Here is a 15,794-nt window from a genome sequence, read left to right as displayed (position 1 = left end):
GTTAGTTTCTAACGAAATTATATCGTTTTGAAGTGGTATACACTATAAATTAGACAGAGGAGGCAGGAAAAGTTTATGTTTCAGTATAAAACGGAGCAAATATTTTTCTATTTAAACAACATTTGAGTTATATTTAAATTTTTCGGGACCGCGTAAAGGTTTCCTGAAGCCACTCCAAAAAACGTACAATAAACTGAAGTCCTCTTCTTACACACCAAAACATTTGTCTTTGAGTGAGCTCTTCGAAAAGTTAATTTTAACTTATGAACTGGGTTAATAGACAACGAGAAAAAAACAGAAAGCAATGGAGTTCTGTCCCAGAATCTGAGCTAACCAGTATTCTAATATAGATGATGGAGTACTCTTCACTTAGTTATGATCTCCATGAGTTCTCTTTATGAATGCTTATATAAATCGTTGTCATATTACGAAGACCCGATGTTCTTGAGAACAGTTTCCCAGTCGACTATCACTCTACTGCAGACCCCAGTACATCCAACTGTAATGCGTTCTGATTGGTTTCATATAACATCTCTAGGATGATAGACTACTGACTGACTGGTTTCATTACCAAACGTCGTATTTTTGTTATATGATCTACGACAGCTTTTCGGCTACAACTTGACGGTATCGGAAATCAGAGTTCACAATATAAAGGCTAGACAAAAAATGGGTTCTCTGGATTCGTTTCACTTATGCGACACTGACAATGATAAGTTTTTGTCACGTAAAAATACAATTTTAAGTTTGACATAACTTGTCTAGGGATTGGCGCCATCACAGAAAGTGTGATGAAAATGTGTAAATTAATTTATTATATGTAACCTTTAACGACACTAACTGAACAGCCTTTTAGAAGAAAAAAAAACTCTATAGACTAAGAGACTCTATAGATGGAGAAAGATACCCTTTCCAATTCTATCTCCTCCGGTACACATTTCATTTGAAATCGAAGCTCCTAAGTCAGGCTGAGACTCTGTGCTGAAATTTATTCCAGTTTAAGAAACTCCCTATCTGCTCCAATTCCAACAAACCACCAGCCATACAGTACTGACACATGACACGCTTCGAGCGGTTGCAATTACTCAATTTGCCCGAGCGTGGTGATTGCAATGCGCTGCTTAATCAACCAAATTATGCGAAATCGCAGCAAAACATACAAATCAATATTTATGGCACAACATGACCGCAAGCGAGCGGACACATGTGAGCGGCTGCACAAGCTTACGCCCACTCACGTGCGCATCAAGTATCTGCGTGACGTGTGTAATCAGCCGCAATGGAGCACAAACGCGAACAAGGTATTTACGCTTAAGAGCCTCGTCTCGCACAACTACAATGAAAGCGACTTCACTGACAGCGCCGCGACGCGGTGGCTTATACGCGCGCCAGTCTTTAATGTGAAACAATTTATTTTACACCTCAATTACACGAAGGCTGCGATGGTCTCTATAAATCATGAGAGTATTTTGTAAAATTATTTATAAATAAATATCTGTCTATATATAAATAGTTATGTTGTTGCTTTTTTCAATACACTCTTTCTCTTCACACAGCAACTACGAGAGTCCCTACCGCTCCACCTACAGCATACCCACGAGTCTCGGCATACGTCCCTACCATCAGCAATCCCATTTGAGCAACAACGGCGGTGGCAGCGTTTGCAACAGTAATTTGCAAACACCTGACTCGCCGCGCAGCACGCGCAGCGCTCCATGGCCACGTTCCCAACAGCGTTCGCTGTTCGGCAATAATCCCTCAAGTCCGCGCTCGGTGCGTTCAGCGATCGCAGGCGGTGGCGGTGGTGGTGGCAGCGGCTCGCATCATCACCATCAACACCATCACCATCAGTCCGGTTCATCGCAGCATCGGCATTCATCGCGTTCAGCGCATCGCGATCACGTATCTTCATCCTCGACATCTGCACATCAGCAGCGTTATCGCTCGAGTTCGGTGGAGAGCCATTCATCAAACGATTCACGTTCGACGCGCAGGTGAGTACAACAACGCTAAAAATCAATGTATTGAGCCGCAAGCACTTTAAAAGTCCATTGAGGCGCAAAGACCGCAACCACAGTTGGCGTGAGCAAATCGCTCTCGGCGATCGCCTTGCAGTCAGTTGATCGCACGTACTATCGTATTACCGTCGACTGCTTAGTGGAAATATGTTTTTGATAACCAATAATTTGGCGCAATATTGACTTTGCGTTCAATTATATGGCTAACCCTTGATCTTGCAGGAACATTGTAAATTCCATTTTTTGCCTTCCACTGATCTACGTGTCTTCTCTCTCTCTCTCGCACACTTTTGCACTTTCAATGCGCAGGCATAAGCATCGCCATCGACGTACCTCCGATAATGAGAGTGAATTATCGCGTGGATCTGGCCGTTCAGGTCGTTCGCATCATCGCAAGCGTCGACGTTCGCGTCACCGTCGCGACTCTGCTGGCTCGGAGCATGAGAGTACGCGAGGTCGCAGCTATTCTGGCCACCGTTCATCGTCGGTGCGCAGCGGTTCGGCGGAGTTAATCGATTCCACATTACAGTGGCGCGAAGTGCAACGCCGCCAGGCCGAAGCTAGTATGGGTCAAAGTTCCGTACAGCAGGCGTCCGTCTCGAAGAGTAGCGTGGTGGCGCGCAGCATGCACAGCAACGATAGTCATTCGGATACGCATTCGCATCACAAATCACGGCGACATCGTAAAAACAAGTGAGTATCGGGAGCTTGCATGTGGACTGTTTCAATATAGATTTTATTTATTTTTTTTCATTCTCTCATTACATCATTCGCCAGATCTCCCTCCGATTCGCGCAATCGCATTTGGTCTAGTGAACTAGCGAAACATTTACAATTCGGTCTAGTCGATACGGCCGGCATGACTGAAGATCAGTTGCGCGAAATACCCTACACCGTGGTGGAGACGAATTCGAAACGTTCCACAATGAATATGAAGATCCACAAGAGCGGCAGTAAGGGTAGTGTGGGTGGCAAGAGTACTGGTTCGGGTAATACGATAACAAATGGCAGCGGTTCGACGAGTGGACAAGGCAAAAATCGTGTGGATCGCATTAGAGGGTAAGCTTTCTCAATTAAAATCTTAAAGTAGAAATTACAGTTAAAGCTTCTTAAGCTTATAAAAGCAAGTTTTTGTGGTGCTCAGTAGACAATCTTAGTAATATCTTAAAAATACATTTTAATTACAAAGAAGTGAAGTTATTATGATCAATTCATATAAAAGTTTTGATGACAGTTATATTCATGGGTCATCTAAGAATTTTAGAGCGTGCATATACGTAAATTTGATTGAAAACGAGACCCAAAAGCGTTATTTATTAGTAAACTCTAACTTAAGTTTTATTAATTGAGATATTGTCAATGTGACTTTCGAAAGCTCAAAGCTCAGCACTTGGCGAAATTTAATACTATTTTATCCGGAACATATGAAATAATATATAAATAAAGCTATTATAAAATAAAAATAATATAACAATATATAATAACTCCAAATGAATATAGTCTTAGGTTAGGGTTAGTTATTATTTTCCAACATAGTGCTGATTTTAATAAATTCATTTCCTTAGAAAATGTGAATCGGGTCAACCAAATCTCAACAATGATCGTATCAGGTGAGCTGTTCAATGAAAGTTGTGTTTAATTTTAAGAAAATTTTATATTTAAGAAATTAATAAAAATATAACATTGGAATATACAAAAATTAAAAAAAATCAGTAGGGGGGATGTCAAATAGAAACTGTCTTCATTATATTAGTTCTCGATAATTTGAATTCTCATAAAGTTTACTTATACTCACGCGTGATTAACGTAAGAGAAGTGTGTTTACTGGCCTCACTGTATGTTAAAAACCGTGCTCGATCGATATTTACTAGTACAACAGGTGAGTCGGAAAAAGTGGTAGGAAATTCGTTGAGTCACATATTATGAACTCGACAGAATCACGACATTCAATGAATAGTTGCGATCTCACGGACGAAATTTCATTTATTTCATTCTGATCCTTAATGATTTGAACAGATATTAAATTAAGTGTTTGAAAATATAGCAGTTTATTTATATAGGTATCTTTCCTGTAACAGAAGAACAGATTATAAATTATTTATAAGTTATCAGATTCTCTATTCCTTAAAAATCGAATAGCAGTATCTACCTTATGGTAAATATAGACTATCTGTCTCTAAGCAGATAGAAATCAGATTTGTAGGGAAATTAGGTTGCGGTAAGGAAATTTTACAATACTAAGATTTATAAATATATGTCAATTAGGATAGAAGCAAGACTGACCGTCGTTTTCTCAAAACTTTTCAAAAAAGTCTTGATTATAAATGACATATGATTTATATGTACAAAATTTAACAATAATAATATTCTTGATATTGAAAATATAACTCGGTAACACCTTATGACCCTTGTAGAAGACCTTTAAATTAATATTTATCTTACTTTGCTTTCTTCGCAGATTGTATTTCCAAAGTTCGAATGTGACTGATACTACAAGTGGTCGAAATGGATCCATACGCTCCGCCAGTACAATTTCCTCGAGAGAATGTGAACGCAATAGCGGTTTAGTAAGGTAATAGACAAGAAATTAAAGAAAATGTCACAGAACTTATCGAACAATTGACCCCACAAGTTCAGGAAAGAGCCAAGAAACTGTAACATTTTCTATAGAAGCGTAAGATTGTGGTCAAGAAGGCATCGCAGAATTATGTGTATGTTTCTTTATAATATTGGTTCTTTCTCTTCTTACCAACTAAATTGACTTTTACAAAAGTTTAAAGCCATAGCCGATTTAGATTTTCTAATTAGATATACGGTTCGAGTTCAGAAGTTTTTTCACTCTCTTAATTAACTGTCATAACTAACCCAGAAATGAAATTTGGTACAATGAATCACACTATGAAGAGGCATATTTGGATGTATTTTTTTTTCGGAATCGGGCTTGGCCCCACCTACTCAGTTTTTGTACATATCTCTAAAATTACTAAAACTATATCAACCAACTCTACAGCCATTTCTTGTCGGCACTACATTATACAGTCCAAAAATGGAGGAAATCGGATTATAACCACGCCTACCTATACGCATATTCACAATTTTAAATGGGCTTGTCTCCGCCCACTTATGGGTAAAAAACATATCTCCGAAACTACTCGACCAATTTCAATGATATTTGAATCGTAATATTTTCCTGGCATCTCAATGATATGTTATGAAAATAGGCAAAATCGGCCTACTTCTTACGCCTACTACCTATATACCGGACCTTCGAAGTCAATCTGTGTCAATCTTTGCAGTATATAAAGTAAGCCCTAGAGAAGATATCGGAACAGAACTTTGCACATATACTGCATTTATAGTGTGACATCGCCCTTTCAAAAATCGCCGATTAATTTTTAAGGTCCCATATATCGAACACGAGGACCTCAGGGCTTCTAATACATTTTTTAACTAAAATATAAGTAAGTCTCTCAGAAAGAAATTCAGAGCGAATATTTGTATTATAATATTCTAATAATATGTATGTGTCCGTGCCAAAAATGAGTGAAATCGAGTCATAACTTCACCTAGCTCCCATATAACTAATATTAGGGTTTTCAAACTTTCAATGGACTCTATGTAATATATATGACGAATATGTGAGTCAAAGTGTGTGTTATATTAGTAAAATTAAATTAATAAATTACGAGAGTATAAAATGTTGGTTACAACCGAACCTAGCCCTTCCTTACTTGTTTTTCTACACATTTTTATTGTCCCCCTCCCCGAAGTATAATGCCTTTCGAAGAAACTAAAACATTACATGGTGGGATACTCTTGGATCTTTTGGATCCTCTCACTCAAAAGAAACGGTTTGAGTTTGCTTAAAATCCTCGAGTCTTATATCTGGTGTATTTTACTTCTTGAAGAATATAAATTATATTTACGATCCCATCTAATATGCGATTTTCTGCGATATGAATATATAGAACAAATAGAAAATCTGTGTAGCTTTTTTGTAAATTTTTTTGCGATCCTTGACCACACTGGCGACTTCTAAAATAAGATTAGACCTATATCCATACATATCCATAAACTTCGTGAATCACCTAATTTTTATGCCTTTAATAAAACTATAAATGTTTACAGAATGATGTCCAGCATGAGTATGGGCGACTTCATCTCACCGACAGGCTCTAATCTCAGCCCACTAGAGAACTCAGCGTTGCGTGTGTCACATGAACACACCGATTCCGGGCTCGGTGCCGATCAAGACTATGCATATTCCTCCGAACGGTGAGTACCTCAACATTTTATATATTCCTAAACAGTAAAAGGGCATTGGGCTCCCCCTAATGTGTCTCACTTGCTGTGCTGTTGCCAACTTTTTGCATATATTGTTGTTATTTTTCTTCAAATCTAGATCTAGCGATAGCACACGCTATGGTACTAATAAATCTTCGGGCGCCTCCAGCGGCAGTCATTGCAAGTCCATTGGCGGCGGCGGAGGAGGTGGCACCTCCACTTACAACAGCTTAATGCAACAAACTGTGAGTAATCAGCAAATGCAACACCAACAACAACAACAGGCAACGCCACGCCAAACTTCATGCTTTGCACAACGCCAACACCAACAACAACAGCCATCTCAAACGAAACCCATTTACAATAACCCCAACTCTAACCATCAAATGGGTAAATCGTTGGCGCCCATACACACCTCATCAACATCCAACTCCCACGGTCCCACGTCCCTTGCTTCCGCCCATCATTCGGCCACTAACCTTACTAACGCTAATGAGAAACGCGCTTCCAAAGCCACACACTCAAGCGCAAACATCAATGCAACCAACAATCACAGCAACAACACCAACAACAACAACAGTGGTGTTGGCAATCGTCTACTGAACTACACCACATTCGAGAATAATCAATACAAATTCAGTTTGAATAATGTTTTTGGCAAATCGACTGGTGCGTCAGCCGGCAACGGTCCTAACGGCAGTGGTGGTAACGGTAGTAGCGGTAATATTATAGGTGCTCTTGGTAGTGTTGGTGGTGGTGGTGATAATGCTTATGGTTGTGGTAGTAGTCATTTAAGTTCTAGCACCAATCGCATGGATAGTTTCGTCGAATGGCCGAATACGCCTGCAGCACCGTACTACTATCAGGGTCCGCCGTCGGTCGCCGGTGTACACATCAAGAAGCGCGATGCCAAGTCAGACATTGGCGTGCCGACAAGACGACTTTCCGGACAGGCCATCACCAAAACGCAGCTACTCACCGGTCAGCTGCCCGCATCCAGCTACTATCACACACCGGCGCCCGTACACACCTCCGGCATGGGTGGCTTCGACGGGCGTCTACATCCCGCCAAGTCCGATCTCTTTCTCTCCTACATACATCACGGCGCCGGTAGCGCCACGGCCGAGTACGAGCGTCCCTACATTTACAACTATAAAATGCCGCAAATGCCCGATTTTCTACGTGGCACAGGGCAGGCTCAACAGCCACAGCCGTCGCAGCAGCAGCAACAACACGCGCCACCGGAGATGCACCAACAAATGTCAGCTTATCACATTTCGGGCGCTCAAACCGCCGATCCGCCACCACCGCAGCAAACGCTTTACAAATCGGCGTTCGGCGGTAGCAGCAGCGGTGCGGGCGGTGTGGAGAGCGCTATGCTTTATGGTGGCGCCACACCGGCCACCGATGTGCTCTACTACCAGTTCGACAACGGTAAGCCGCCCATTGTGCAACAACCGAAATCTTCGCTGCACAAGACCGCAAACAATGCCGCGGTCGGTGCTGGTGGTGGCGGTGGTGTTGTCGGCCCCTTAGTATTCCTGCAACATGCCACCACGTCGTCAGCGTCCACATCAGTGCAACAGCAACCACAAACTGTAAGTAAAGTTGGCCGAAAATGAGGCTCATCAAAACGCAAAATCCTATTGGAAATTGAAAGCGGCTTTTGCATGCAGCATGTGGCATGTGGCGTTATATGTGGCATGACCGGCACGTTGCACGTTGTGTTATTTGTGTTCTTATTACCAGATTTTTGTTTGTTTCGTGTGTTTTATGTTTTTTGTTGTTTCTTTGCGTCGCACCTTTTGTTTAGTTGTTTGCCTCTTTGGCCCTGGAACACACCCGCACGCGCTCCTCCAATGAAGTCAATAATACTTATATATTACATAGTCCTATAATGGTGTGCTGCCAACACAAATTCGTACGTGTTTATATGTGGCGCGTGTGTGGGGTTGTTCTTAAAGGCATTTCTTTGTTTGCTTGCAGTCTTCGTTTTGTTTGAGTTGTTAACATTTCGTTGCCTTGTTGTGTTATTTAATTTGTTTATCTTAGCAAATTTTAATTTATTTTCTTATAATTTTAAACTTTAAGCATAATTATTTTATAAAAATATTTTTAAGCTACTGTTTTTAAGTTCTAATTATATAATTTCAAGTGCATGCAAAACGTCATAAATTATTGTATTACATGTATTGTATTATAAACCTACATACATATCTGATTTTATAAAATCTTGAATCTACGAACCAATGAGATTTTGAATCAGTATTCACAGTTTTAAAAATACGCTTTCGATAGACAGCGCTGTGATCGAAAGACAACTGAAATTTTTTTTTTCGTAATTAGAGTACCAACTCACGAAGAAATATTTCCTTTGAGATTTTCATAGTTGAATTAGTATACTAAGCAAATCCTTTTTCATTTCTAACGAGTTAGCGAGTTCCTTCTCGATTTTCACAGAGCTCATAACTTTCTATAGTTGGCTTCTATTCATAACCTAGAGTCTTTACCAAAAACAGTTACATTACGCTGTGATGCAGTTTTACACACAATAAAATATTTTGAAGACATAAACTAAATATAAGTATCTCGTAGCTAAGTTCTTTCAATATTTAAAAGTGTAAGAAGGTAAATGAAAGCTCCAAAGGATCTGGCCTTTGAACATTTTTGCGGTTCCCTCATAATTTTTGAGCAGAAGAGTTTGATAATCATAAAAATATGACCTTGATATCTGTCACAAGACTCAGGTCATTGACGTGAAATCATTTATTTTTACTTTAAAAAAATTTAATGTTATAATCTCGATTGAAATGATTTTTTACACGATAGTTTTTGATCATGGTGGTTGTGACAATTATGATTTCATTATGATTCATTAACAATGTTCCAAAGATTATTCCGTAGTTTATAAACACAATGAAATGTTCTACCAAAAAACTTTAAACACGAGTAAAAAGTATGCATTCTCTAAGGAATTCCAATGCATTCGTTCGGTCAATTTGACTTTAAGTATTTGACTTTATAGTTTCGTAACAATTTCATTAACATGAAATTATATATTAGTATGAACACCAATCAATTGGTTCCTTAATGATCGTGAGATCAAGTTTTATGTATAGAAAAATATAAGATTATATAGAAAAGAGTCTCAAGTGGATCTAAGTAGATTATAATAAACTACTTGTGTATTGCTTTCATAAATGATCCATTAAAAGAATTATTAGCCAAATATTGGCTTTCCATAAGTTTGGTAACTCTGAATTATATAATCTTTGAAATCTTACTTTAAAACTTTGGATTTCGATTTCAATAATTTTTTTTTGTAAGACGAAACAAAAACTGGTTTTAAATTATTTTATATTTTGTAACGCGCTTTGTCACATTCCTTTATTGAGGTGCTGTGCGGTCGTGTATGTAAGATTTCTCTGTGAGATTCAGTACAAAAAATAAGGCTTAGGATGTCTTTACAAAAGCTTTTAATATACAATTTTTTATTAGACTTTGGAAAAATTAATAACTGGAAGTAAATCCAATTGAAAATCTCACCGTGTCTCCGTGTAGCATAATTGCTTGAGAATAAAATTTTGTATTGACATAGGTAAAGCTTTAAATTGAATTAAATTTAACACGTCATTCCTTCCTTTTTAGCTGAAAATGCTTTTCATTTTTCTCCAAAGACAATCTTTATCAAAAATCTGAACTAAGCCTATATTTTGAGTATGCTTATTAAAGTAAGTTTCTTTCAAGTTAAGATAAATATATACATATATATAAAAATTTTAATTTCTTTATTCGTAAAGTTTAAAAATAATAATCGACATATTTTTTCTGATATTATTCAGAGTTTTAAGAAACCGATTTTATTTTGTCTGCTATTTTAATCTTGTTTACTCCCTTCAGCATTACTAATCGCACTAGTGCGCCATTTGCTCAATTTATGCTCCACTTACTTAACTATCCCCCTTCACATATAGATATACATATATGTTCTTCTAACAGTTTTCTAAACAGTACTTGTTTATGAAATCGCTTGAAATGTTGCCGAAGAATATCCATATCTTAACTACAACACCAGTAAAAATCCATATTTTCTTTAATGTGAGCAATAAAAAATATGTCGCGCACTTTACTGGCCTTATCGCACAGTCGTAAAAGATAGCATACAAAAAAAAATAACAATTTCCTCTGATCACTCAAACTTCAATAAGTCCTTTAATATGGTATTTATTATTTACCAATTTTATTAATCCGATATTTTATTGTCTAACAGCAGAAGAACATTTGTGCACAAACATCAAAACAACACAAATAAAATGAAAATGATAAGCATACTTTTAGGCTACATACCATAAACAGTCAACATGATTTGGCATGTTTTCCCACAGCAGGACATGGGCAAATATATATTATGGCCATGTATACATATATATAAAAGTTTGTCTATATGGTTGTAAGTGTGACCCGGCGGCAGTTTAGCACGCACACATGTGGACACGCCTCATAACAACAACGTATACACCCTCACACATACATATATATGTGCCCTCTTGTGCCTCCATGTGTGCTCCTAACTTGTGTGTGTGTGTGTGCATGGCGCTGCTACCATTAAACCAGCAAATTTATTGACTTCCGCCCGAAGTGAGGACGATTTTTGTTTGTCATAATTTTTGATTTGCTTGCCTCCTCTGAGCTGGTCGGGCGGGGTCAACATTTGCGCTTACAATTTGCTGCCGGCGACCAGCCAGCCACTTCAGTCAGCTGCTTCGCACAGAGATTTTGTGTTTGCAATGGCACTTTTACTAGCTACTTTTGCTGTCGATTACACTTTGCTTTGCCGTCGTGTACCGGCTCCGCGCCGCTGGCGGATGATGAACCCAACTTAACGAAAAACATTTCGCACAATTTATTTTTATTGGAAAATTATGCCGAAGACTTGCCTGCCTTCATGCCAAGATTAGTGTAATGTACATGCATGCAAGCGTTGGCAGTAGTGCAAGCCCTGATGGAAATTGATATTATTTAATAGAAGTAGATTTTATAATATTTTTTGGAAATTGATTTAAAGTAAATATAATTGATTCAGGAAATTGTTACATGCGATTTGAGATTTTGTAGCCTACTTCTTTCACTTTTTGTTTTTACACGACATTTTCGTGGTCATAAAATAAGGTTGTTCATTGTAAGGAAAATTTTGTTCATAAAATCTTATTTTGACTCATCCATATCCTCACCAGTTAAAATTAATGACCTAAAAATTAAAAACCTTATTCTCTATATTCGTTCGAACTTCGAAAAATATCATAAAATAAAATGTTGCCTACATTTGGGAGCAAAGCTAAACGAGAAATCTGGAGTAGTACAGCTAAACAATTTTTTCATATTGTAATACTTCATGGCTTATGACACAATAAAGCTCGAAGTGGCGAAAATTTAATACTTAGGACGTGATAAATGATTTTGAGTATCACAAATATCTTTCCAGGAAATTCATATAAGTAGAACCGTATATAAATGTTATTTCTACAGAGATATATTCCGATATACATATATATCTCTTTATCCTTCTCAACAATGTCTTGTTGACTATTTCTGCCTGGCAAGGTTCACTACCGCTTTGCTTGTTTTGGCTTCTTTCTGGCTAATATTGTTTTATTGCGAACGCAGCAAATAAAAAACGGAAATTGTTTTTAGGCGTAGATGACCTTAGAATTTGCGATTAAGCACTACTACACCAGCAAGGTTCGGCTACAAAAGCAAATAAACGAAGCGTTGAAATGCGAATGAGTTGTGTGTAGCGAGCTATTTGGGCTTTGGCCAATAATTAAGATGTGCTTCTAATTTTCGACAACTTGAGAAAAGTTTATATTGCCCGTCCCCCCAAAGCAGCACACTCGGTTGCAGGATAAAGTTTCAGCAAGTTGTGTATGTGTGTGTGAATCTGTTTGATTGTCGGCTTGTCGACGTATTTGTCTTGAAATTCTGCTGAGAATTGTAATTTTGCAAATCAAGGCAATTCTTGATGACTTTCGAGTTTTCGAAGTATTTTGAGCTGTGAGCGAATGGAATTCATTTGGGGCCAAGATTAGCCCCAACTAATGACTGACAAAATCACTTTTAATTGTTATTTACTTGCATAGAAATTGCCTATTTGTAATATTTGCTTTATCCTAAGGGAAATCGATTGGAAATTAACGTTCTTGCTGTACACTAGTAAAGTACAAGTTCGACTGTTGTTGGTATATTTATGTAATCAAGTATATTGCTTTTAGTTTTGTTGGTGTAGTTTCGTCAGTGACGCAATTGGCTTGTGATCAGTTTTAGCAATTAAAAGTAATTCGGAATTAAAATGTGGATATCGGCATATATGATAGGAGAACTTGAAATCGGAGAAAATATTTTATTTAAATGAAGAAATTATTAAATAAATTAGATACAATTTTCATTTATTATTCTATACTTTTGTTTGGAAGACATACTTTCGAATAAATTGATAGACGATATTTTTGTATTAAAGTTTCTATACATCTATTATATCGAATATCTCGACCCATATGACTATTAGTGTATTCAGCGAATCTTTCTTTATGAACACAAATGGCTCAGAGGGCTCGAAACTATAGTTGTAGTAAGTTGGGAGCAACATGAACCACTAAGAACTAAACCATACATAAAATCTATTAATAATACCTCGATTGCAAACAGTTCTTTGGCGACGCCTCATTCGAAAATATAAATTTGCTAACTCTGAGAAAAAAGGTTTGATTTAGAAAATTATCATCAAATAAACTGTTGCCTACATTTCGGAGTAAAGATGAATTTACATAGCTACTAAGAAGGATTATCTATATACACCCGTTCTTTCGTATTTTTGTACCGGTTATAACAAAATCAAGCTCGAAATTCAATCAATTTGTTTAGTAGAAATATATTATTATAATTTTAACTATAGTTAAAGTATAGATGAGTTAATATGTTAGTAAAAATAATGCATTGGAGGAAACTAAGAATTATTGACAATTTGGGACTAATTCCACAAATTTTATTTTCATTTCAAATATAAATTATTATCAGTGTAAACAAAGACAAGAGTAGAAAATGACAAGAAAAGCTCCCCGAAGTACTTAAAGAAAAACCTCATACAAATTTTTAAATTTTTGCATTGACGACTGAAGATCTATTAATTCTTTGATTTATGATAAGAAATATGAATTTGTGCAAATTATTATTGTGAGGTTAGAAAAAATCTGAGCTACATAAAACTAATTCTAAATACTTTACTGGATAGCGAATATTAGATCAGAAGCAGTCAAGACAAATATTTTTGTTCCCCTTTGAATATTGCGAAGATCGAGAATTCTTGAAAATTATCCAGAATTATTATTCAATACAAATTTTGTTTCAAAAAGGAACAACAAAAACAGTGTAACAATAGAAATATTTATTTGTTGTATTGATCCAAGATCTCTCCAATAAAACTGGAAAAAATGGAAAAATAATTTTTGTAAACAAATAATATGAATAAACCTAAATTTTTCTTTGATATAACAAAATATTAAAATTAATCGAAATCCTTATATTACTCATAAATAACAGTCGGACAATGCAGATCATGAGCAAATAAATCATATTTACCGTTAATTGGATGACGATAAGAAATCTCATAGTCTACATGAAAGTAAATATAGACATAAATAAAAGCATATTTATAATTACAAGCGCTCACCAACACATACACGTTCACTTTTCGGCAGGATGAACATCCTTTTTGGGAAATTTATATATCAAATATATATGTTTACATAAGTGCATAAAAATATAAGTTACATGCAACTTGGTGAATATTTTGGCGCAACCGAAAATAAATTCAAGTTAATTAAATTCCTTGCTTCATTGTGTGTGCGGTACACAAAAGTTTGAGTACAATACAAGCCAAATATAATATATACAAACAAACAATATATACACAGACAATGTAATGTATACTAAACAAATAGTAAACTCACACACAAGCAAATACAACTCAACCTCGGCAACAAATTATGAAGCACGCCGCCCTACAGGAGAGTAAATATGCGTGTTTTTAGATGTGAGTATTTGGGTGTGTGTATGCATAGGACGTGTTGCCCAAATAGCAGCAACACAAAAGGCGTCAAGCAGACATCAACGGCACAAAGTGAAAATCTCAAATTTGATTTGAATGCTGCGGTGGCACAAACCCACACACATACGTGTATACATGGTCACACTCACACTTAGCTGCGCTGGCTCGTAAGTGAATGCATGCATGTTGTGTGATTGTAAGTGCTTTACGCCAAGTAAGTGAGCTAAATAATCAAACTTATCCATGTACTCAGTCAACTTAAGCAACAAAGTGCACACACACACACATACATATATGCATCGCACACATACAAATTTATGCCGTGCAGTGCACACGTCAAGCTTTCAAAAGGCTTTGGCAGTTGCTCACACTCATTTGTGTGGTAATAAGCGTGTGTATATGTAGGAGTGAGTATGGATTTCGGCGTCTGAGAGCGGCTTTGTTCACATTAAATATCCGTAAATATCCGCATTTGCAGTCTACTGCTCCTGTTGCTGCTGTTGATGTTGTTATTGCCCCTCATGACGCTCACTGATGTGTAATTTGACGGCCCCATGCAACATGTAGCAAATTAACTGCAGCCTCTGGTCATGCCATACTTGCCACATTTTCGGCATACAACTAACGGTTTGGAGTGTGTGTGTTGCTGCGAGCACATGTACTCTGCAATTTGTAGACTTTTCAATGCAAATATTTATTTACAAGCAAACATAAATACATACATATGTGTGTTGTTGTAGCTCCATACTTAAATGAGTAGTACTAATAATGCTATCAGGCACGCGCATATATATTGTTATACTCATATGTATATCTATAGGTATTTACATTTACACACATGTACGCTTGTATGTGCATTGAAATGTCTACATTTTGAAAGCATTTTATAAATTACGCAGCAAACGTAATTTCAACGCTTTTAGATACATTGCATTCGGCAAAAGTAGTTAATGGAATTTTGTAAAAGCTTTTACAATGCACGTGATTTACCTACCTTCCAGTATCACGGTAATGAAATTGCAACATCAGCAAATAACCAAAGTTTTTCCTTTGAATTCGCTAACGCGTAAATTAAATGTAATTTAAACTAAAATACGAAATACGAATTCAACAAAAGGAATTAAAAAGAGAAAGAAAATATAAATACACGAGGGTGGCTCGATGAGTTCGAGAATTTGTTAACAAAAGTTTGGTTTTTCGACGCCAAGACGAAATTTGAGGCAAAAACTGTGATTTAACTCTTCACAATTACTTAAGGAATTTTGAGAATATTAGTATAACATTAAAAATCTTATTTTCCAAAGAACTTTAGCGGCTTGTAATAAATTTGAATCATCAAAAATTTATTAATTTTCCACGAGCTAACTAGGTGTCTTAAAAATCCAGAAAAC

General features: G+C 36.8%; 1 protein-coding gene across 10 annotated transcripts in view; it reads left to right on the top strand.

Moving 5' to 3' along the window:
• Positions 1-15,794, top strand: part of LOC105213533 (band 4.1-like protein 4A) — a 209,642-nt gene that overhangs the window by 154,234 nt on the left and 39,614 nt on the right. For 7 of the 10 annotated variants that reach the window (XM_054226156.1, XM_011186422.3, XM_054226145.1 and 4 more), the window contains 7 exons: positions 1,557-1,994; positions 2,328-2,711; positions 2,796-3,077; positions 3,584-3,628; positions 4,477-4,590; positions 6,147-6,293; positions 6,421-7,900. In XM_054226156.1, coding sequence (XP_054082131.1) covers positions 1,557-1,994; positions 2,328-2,711; positions 2,796-3,077; positions 3,584-3,628; positions 4,477-4,590; positions 6,147-6,293; positions 6,421-7,900 — 2,890 coding nt within the window. The remainder of the gene's footprint in view (positions 1-1,556; positions 1,995-2,327; positions 2,712-2,795; positions 3,078-3,583; positions 3,629-4,476; positions 4,591-6,146; positions 6,294-6,420; positions 7,901-15,794) is intronic. The other 3 variants (XM_054226161.1, XM_054226184.1, XM_054226174.1) reach the window with 2 other exon arrangements.

The sequence above is a fragment of the Zeugodacus cucurbitae genome, chromosome 2, assembly GCF_028554725.1.
Source record: "Zeugodacus cucurbitae isolate PBARC_wt_2022May chromosome 2, idZeuCucr1.2, whole genome shotgun sequence".
In the NCBI taxonomy this organism is placed as follows: Eukaryota; Metazoa; Arthropoda; class Insecta; order Diptera; family Tephritidae; genus Zeugodacus; species Zeugodacus cucurbitae.
Note: the sequence above shows the minus strand (reverse complement) of the source record. Positions and strands in the feature narration are given on the sequence as shown.